Source organism: Sinohyriopsis cumingii, chromosome 7 (genome assembly GCF_028554795.1).
Source record: "Sinohyriopsis cumingii isolate HCF-2022 chromosome 7, ASM2855479v2, whole genome shotgun sequence".
NCBI classification, from domain to species: Eukaryota; Metazoa; Mollusca; class Bivalvia; order Unionida; family Unionidae; genus Sinohyriopsis; species Sinohyriopsis cumingii.
In genome coordinates this window covers 93,368,994-93,376,850 of record NC_142967.1, presented here as the reverse complement: position 1 = coordinate 93,376,850, position 7,857 = coordinate 93,368,994, and the positions used below count along the sequence as shown (strand labels likewise).

The following is a 7,857-nucleotide window of genomic DNA, read 5'->3' as shown; positions in this document are numbered from 1 at the left end:
TTTGCAAGAATTTCTTGCAGAAATCAATATCAATATGACTTAATCTTTTTCTTCGCCCATGTTTTTAGTGAACTTTACAATTTTATGAAATCATTCCAAATAGGATTATCACTCTATGGTTGTTTTAATTCAGTCCACCCTTTGAATAACCATTAGTCTCATTCCCTGTTGATTAAACCCGATCACGTAACCGCAGGTAGTTCAGACTCTTTTATCATATAAATTCATTATTTTGGACCAAGTATGTTCCAGACAAACTGTAGGAAAATGACAAAGATTATCTGCCACGTAACTTCATTAAGATTTTGAAGTGGTGTGACTAACTTAGAATTGTACTCAAGTGTGTCATGTTGTGGAAGATTCCCAATTACTTTTCCTACATCCTCTTGCATGTTCTCTAACCTTTTTGGAATTTGTCCTAATTGTAATGGCACACACATGATCAGACCAGGTGTTTTTCCTATTCCCATCATCTTGGCAGTGGTTTCCATGACTTTCTTTGTTCCGGTTTCTGTGGTATTGGACACAATTTCCTTTAATTGTTTGATAAGTGGTGCATACATTTGTTCCAAGCTCACTACGAGTTCTTCCCATGCAATCTGTCTCAACTGTAATATTTCTTTGATCTGTTTTGCATGCATCTATGTACTGGCCAAAAAGTTCCATTTAATCAAATGCATTGGCTATGTCGGTCAGCAAGCTTCTGCTATGGCATAGCTGGTGACTGTGCAGAAAAACCTCCTATCACAGCATTGGTGCGAAAAGAACCAAGTCAAGATGATGAACTACCACTAAATTCATTTTAATGCAACTGTACATCAATGCGTATCATATTCATCGAGTGATTTTCGTGTGCATAAGTGGTAAAACTAATGGGAATTATCAATTGCTTGTTGTCAAGCAGTGTCAACCCTCAACTGATTTAATGAAACAGGGAATACAACTTTTCTGTTACATTATAAACTTAATCTTTTCTCTTACATTATAAGCACTCTATTGCTCCAGTCAACCCAGAATTTGATATGCTCATAAATTCTTTCAAAATACTATATGCATTTATCTATATAATTTTTATAATATATCACGGCAGTTGTATTATACATTTCCACACAATTTCTGCCACAGTCGATATACATGAACATTTTATGAATGGAATATTACTGCGTTTAATAGAAATCAATAATCGTATTCAAGCAGTAGTATTTAGTTCCATGTAAAAGGAATCTCAACATTTGTAGTAAAGTACCAGTAACAGCCCAGAATATAGGCCCATACTTATGCATGCTAGTAAGCTGTGAAATGGACTTTATAAAAATTATTATAATAATTGCATTTCATCTTTGGCCCACCTTAGCAAGCCAATGAAACCATAGCAACTGAGCAGAAATTTGCTGTGATACAATTGGCAGTGTTGATGTAGCTTGTTTTGTTTGTTTCTGTCTGGTCGTTGGCATGGTAATTTATTTCTGATTGTTTGCTTATTGTTCCATGGCATATGAACTGATGTGACAAACAAGGTAAAAGTAGTAAAGGCATGGGGTATAGAAGGAGATTATCAAACTCAGCTGTCAAAATCTAAAATGCCCAATCTAACACTACTATAATACTAAGGGATCCATGAAGCATTTTGTATTGTTTTTGCAATCTGATGTAAAAAAAACTTTAAAAGTTAAAACAAATTTGAAACAAAGTATTGACAATATTGATGATAACACTGCAGCCCAAGGGAAGTAATACAAGTCTTGACTGGGTAACACAAAACAGAATGCAACTGTTACATCAGCAACAAATTTATATTTTAACTTATTCTATATCCGATAATAGGATACTAAGATGCATCAGTGAGAGAAATATTTCACCAGTGGAAAAATTTTGTATTGTCATTCATGATTTTGCCTCTTGTGACATTACAATTTTTCAGCATTACAATGTTCACTTCTGAAATAATTTCTGACATCTACAAAAAGAAAACATAAATCCTCTATACATGCATAAAAGTGAATGGAATATCATCATATATTCTTCTTCAAGCATCTTGGAAAATGTATACATTTTAAATGGAATTAAACTAACCAATTCATTTATTATAGAAAAGAAAGTATTATCTCTTCCTTGCTACATTCTAGCTGCACATAAAATTAAAGAATGGCAAAGGTAAAGGCATTGAGAATTTTTAGAAATGCAATAACATAGAAAATCACAATTATCAACTGTCCTTATTTTTTTAAATTATACTAAATATTTCACAATGAATGAGCATTAGCAATCTGATGTATGTATGTATGTGTGTATGTGTATATATATATATATATATATATATATATATATATATATATATATATATATATATATATATATATTGGTGGCACAACAATACACACATACTGTTCTAAATTACTGGGACTCGCAGTTTTAGGACTGAGACTGCAAATGTTTAACAAGGAAGGAGTCCTGGACTAAGTTTCAAAATCCTATCAAGAATCCTGCTGGAGATGCTGATAAGTTAAAAAAAATCCAGAAACTTTGTTATGTAATAACCTGCATGAAAAATGTCCTCAAATGTTACTGATTTCATCATGTATTGTAGCAGATATATCTGCCATAATACTTTATGATGACTAAGGATTATGATGGCTACTGTCTGTAGGCTCTTGATGGGCTTCACGTATAGTTATATCTTCTCTTTCCCTTGCATGTGATTCTAAAACTTCTATATTTCCTCTTCCAATAACTATGGCATTCACAAAGCCAACCTCAAAATTCTTTTCATTTCCATGAACTCTACGAATATGCTTCTTCAATACTGAAAGAGCTTCAAACTGTGAATGTTTGCACTTCTTACATGATAGGAAGAGTTTAGTGTTATGGACATCTTTCATGTGGCGCATGAGACTCTTCCTCCAGCTGAAGACCCGAGTGCAACCACTTACACTGCACTGACATGTCAGTCCCCTGTCCCAGTCATCAACAGGGAATGAATTTAATCTGGTTTTATTCTTGCTGAATTTTCTTGCTTGAAAAGCTTCATTCAACTGTAAGCATTCATTCGTATTCATCTCTGATTCAGTTTTATTTTTTCTCCCTGAAAATGAGCCAGACTCTGATTCTGAATTTCCAGCAATAGAACTATCACTGACATCAAAAGATACTGCCACAGATTTATCTGGTGTATCAGCGTATGTGACAGATAAACCTGTAAGTCTTTTATTCCAATCTGCTTCTTTATTTATAGCTTTTCCATTTACATTTTGATTCTGAACAATTCTAGAAACACTGGTATCTTGGGCATGGTCACTGCTGTGTCCCTCCTCATCTTTCACACCAAGAAGGAGTATGGATTTAGGATCTGGCATGTCACCATCATTATGGATACTGTAAATATGAATGAAAGCATCTCTGAATTTAAAATATATTTTGAAGCACAATCGGCACCTGAACATTAGTGTCATTTGATGGTATGCTTGAAGGTGGCGATGTAAGCATTTACGCCATGCAAACACAGCTCCACAAACACCACACTGACACCCGCACTTTCCTTCAAGAATATCTTTAGACACTGACAGAGTCTTAAAATCAACTTTTGCAGATTTCTGAAAGGTAGTTTCCTGATCAACAGTAATTCTTATGCTTTCGTTCACAGTAAATTCCTTTACCATAATTTCCTCATCTTCCCCTGCATGAGGATCAGAACCTTTCTTTTGACTATCTGTTAAAAAAATTTCTGTTCCTGTTTTTTCATCATCTGTCGTGATACTTTCATTGTCTGAGGCATCTGAGAGAACTACAGTTTCCTGGATTTCATCTTTACCTCTTTTTATCAAGTCATCTCTGATAATTGTGACCTCACTCATTTCAATTGTTGTATAATTGAAGTCTCTGTGTTTCAATGCCATATGTCTTTTGGTCTCCACAAACTGAGTGAATTCTTCTTTACAGTGAGGACATAGATAAAGCAGGTTAAAATTGTGATTCTGGACCATGTGCCTTTCAACAGCTTTTCTCCAGTGAAGAGTTCTGATGCACAAATTGCACCTGAAAAAGACACCATTGACCCAGTCCCTGTCCTTTGGAATTTTCATTCTCTTTGACATCTGAATTTCCTTGCTGTCCAACGTAGGACATAAACAGTAGAAACTTGAGTCAAGACATGTGTATAGGACCCCACTGGCAACTTCAGGATCAGAGTTTTGATGTAAGGTGTTCATCATGTCCTGAGATTAAAACAAAACAAGATGTAAATGCAGTCAAAGACATGTGTTTACCTGCACTTTGGTTAAGTTCTTTATAACATGTTTTTCTTATGTGGCAAAATAAATACATTCCTTCAATATCAAGATCTTTCTACCAAAATATCTGTGGATGGGAGATTAAGCAATCATGAATGCAATTCCCAAAATAAATTTTTTGACACTATTTTGTATCAATGCATACCAAAAGAGAGAGGAAGGAAACAAGTAAAAGTATATTTTGTATATACAATAACCACATACATGTATCTAGGCTAAAATGTTTCAATAAACGTAGTGTGTGAGGAAAAATATTGAACACCTCTGTTTCTAAAATACCTATTTTGCTCAAGAAAAGGGGTGAAGAATAAATTGTGCTGAAATTGATAATAAACTTCAAAACTGGTGAACTGTACCACATATGTCTGCCCATGAAAATGATAAATCTTCAGCCCAATAATTTAGAAATAGTGAAAACCTGTAGGTAATGTGTGCTGATCCATATGGTACAAAACATTCATTTTATGGGTATCCTTCTTGAAGAAATGAGTATTCATTTTTAGAAAAATGTTTTGATGGCTTATGGCATACAAATGTAAAGGCAAGAAACAATAATTTTTATGTTTTCAGTATATCATAAGCCTTAACAATTCCACACCAAACTGTACGTCAATCATTTCAATTTCTAATACATGTATCTTGACATCACTACTATTCACTGCACAATTTTTATTAAATCTTTTCTCTATTAATGTATACAATTTATTCTAACAGCAATTGATGGTTTATTTCACAAAACATCCTACTGTTTCAGTACCATTTGTCCCATATGTGAGGCCCTTTCCAATCTGATTAAAATCAGATCTCCACTGTCCTATATGAAGATCTGACAACAACCACTTAAGGGTCATGTTCTGGTGACCTTTGAATCAGCCAATGTTAATACAGCTTTCAAAAATATGAAAGTGAATCAAATCGTTCAGTACACATTCATGCACTACTCAGTCTCCAAAAGTGAAGATATAAGACTTCATTTGATTCATTAATAAAATTAGCAATTATGGTAATAACACAAGTTAACAGAACATGACTTCAGCCAATGTGGGTATGTGAGAAAGCTTGCCAGTAGCTTCTCGTGGGTGAGTCGTTCTTCCCGGGGTTTTACCGGGTTCTTCACCATTAATATTGGCTGCCATACATAGCCTATCGTGTGCTGAAAAATGGCGTTAAACCCCATGACAACAACAAGAAGAACAGAACATGACCCCTAAGCAGTTGCTGTCAGATATTCAAGTAAAACAGTATAAATCTGACTGTAATCAGATTGGGCCTTTTCTACAGGCATTTACAAGAAAAAAACATTTAAACAATTATTTTTATAGTTGAGAGACCCAAGAATTAAACTTTTATGCAACAAAATCATCAAAATTATTAAGAATCAAGTACAAAATGTACTGAAAACAAATGTTAGAAAATATCATGCCATCTTTTCTATGATTCTTTTGTGCTCTTACAAACAATGCATAACATGAATTTGCTTATTTTTGTGGATATATACATTGTTTCTGCTATTTAAATTTGTGTAAAGGAATACTGATTATTGGTCTTTTAACTGCTACAAAATCCACAGAAGTTGGTATACCTTGAAAAATAGTCAAATAATAGTAATTTGAAATGTAATTTTGTTGGTGGTTGGGTAAAACTAATCTTTAAACACAATACTTGCCTATCACTATTGGATCACTTACATCACAGGAGTCTGACGTTTTATCAATACAGTATGGCGAAATCTCTGACAACATGAAATCACCTTATCGGTACATAAATGAAGACGTTTTATCAATAAAGTACGGCGAAATCTATTACAACATGAAATCACCTTATCGGAATTATAAATGAACAAGTGACAAGAAGTTCAACGGTGACCACAAACCTCCGTACGTCACTGTCTTTTGAATATATATTAGCTACGATGTCGTAGCCTCAACTTGATTTTGTTGTGGTTGTCCACGAGGTACGAGTAAGGGTACTAATATTAGTACTAAATATATATGTGTAGTTTTTCAGTCTTCTTGCGATTCTGAAGCGATAAAAGACGCTTGAGAAAAGTCGAATCGAGCGGAGGGTTGTGGTCACCGTTACAGGTGTACCGTACAAAGAAAATTTGGAGTATCCGTCCACGAATGAAGGGATGAGGGGTACTAACCTGTAACAATATAACACAAGGGAAGACACCAGTCCGCACCCCTCAGTAGTTCCAACAATGCTAGTTTATCCTAATTGCGTCTGCTGATTTCCAAAATAAGCCTGTCATAATCAGAAATAGTTAAATTTTAAAAAGAGCTCGACACACTTCGTTTAGTTTGTGACATAATGGAGAAAATGCAATAATTGCTCGCCGATTTTGACGTCTGTAAAATAACGTCGGGCAGTGCCGTTGTGCATTCGGATATTCTTGGATTTCACCATTGACCGAAAGGTAAGATCCGAACAACCTCGAGTCCGCAGTAAATATTTTTAATGTACACTGTGATACGTTTAAATTTTGGTGGCAAAAACAAATATTGATTTTGGTAAATTTGGTGCTGATTGTTACAGGTTCGAATCACCATCCCTTGATTGATGGACGGATACTCCAAATTTTCTTTGTAATGAACCCCTGTGCCCTACAGTAAGAGGTATCACTACTGTAAGTTGGCAGCAGATTGGGTCCCATTTTTGCCATAAATATTGCACCCAAGGAAAAACTTAGTTTTCTCCAGTAATAGGAGAAGTAAATAGACTATCATCACCAAAATACTGCTCTCATAACTTGCTTCAGTGGCAAATTGTTAACCTGGGCCCATTTAGTAGCAATATATCCTGACTTCACGGGTTTTCATTCTCATGAACAAAAGGTCCCTCACACTAGTGAGGGACTTACAGACTCTCTTGATAATGAAGACAATTCACCTCGAAATGTAGTCCTACATGTAAGACCTCGACGCTGATATTTATGTTGTGGGTGTCAAGGTCTTACAGCCTAATTAACGGCGCTGTGTAGCGTGTTTTGATGTCGACTAACATCGTTACGAAAGTCAAATTTTCAGCAATATTTCACACAACTGACAACTAAAATAACGACGCTTTTCTACAAAGTAAAGTCATAATGTTTTAATGAGACTTTACTTACTATGATGTCTTTTCTCTAATATCTTCAAATTCTCACAAATAAATGAACCCGTTTTCAAGTTTCGTTGGCCTACATTTCAGTTGGTTAGAAAGTGATAAAAGCCGGGAATGCCGAAATCGGGTTAAGTTAAAATATTATTCTTTAACGAAACGAATAAAAATATATTATATCTATTGGAACTATAAGCAATGGTTCGTTTCGTTCAAGAAATATATCCCAAACATGAACCTACTTTAACTTACTTCGGCATACCTCGACTATCGTCGCATTGCAAGAAATTCAAATGTATGTCTACGGAACGTGAAAATGCGTCCGTTTGCTAATATCATATTTTCATTTCGCCAGGATAAAGACAGCACAGTAAACATATTAATTACACATACATTAGTGGAAGATTGTTTGCTATAGGCTGCCAAGGGTGTGGGATGTTCCTGAAACTTTCATTACTCATTTCGATGC

At 34.8% G+C, this 7,857-nt stretch overlaps 1 protein-coding gene across 3 annotated transcripts; it reads right to left on the bottom strand.

Moving 5' to 3' along the window:
* Window positions 1-783: 783 nt before the first annotated feature.
* Window positions 784-7,483, bottom strand: LOC149795730 (uncharacterized). Of its 3 annotated transcripts, XM_089965637.1 has the most exons (3): window positions 7,399-7,457; window positions 6,433-6,533; window positions 784-4,211 (listed from the first exon to the last, which is right to left on the bottom strand). In XM_089965637.1, exon 3 carries the CDS (start codon window positions 4,206-4,208, stop codon window positions 2,619-2,621), a length of 1,590 nt encoding a protein of 529 aa, XP_089821763.1. In that variant the 5' UTR covers window positions 4,209-4,211; window positions 6,433-6,533; window positions 7,399-7,457; the 3' UTR covers window positions 784-2,618. The 3 variants fall into 3 exon arrangements, with proteins under 3 accessions (XP_089821763.1, XP_089821764.1, XP_089821761.1); XM_089965638.1 differs by lacking the exon at window positions 6,433-6,533 and having other exon boundaries at window positions 7,399-7,483; XM_089965635.1 differs by lacking the exon at window positions 7,399-7,457 and having other exon boundaries at window positions 6,433-7,083.
* Between the last annotated feature and the right edge of the window lie 374 nt (window positions 7,484-7,857).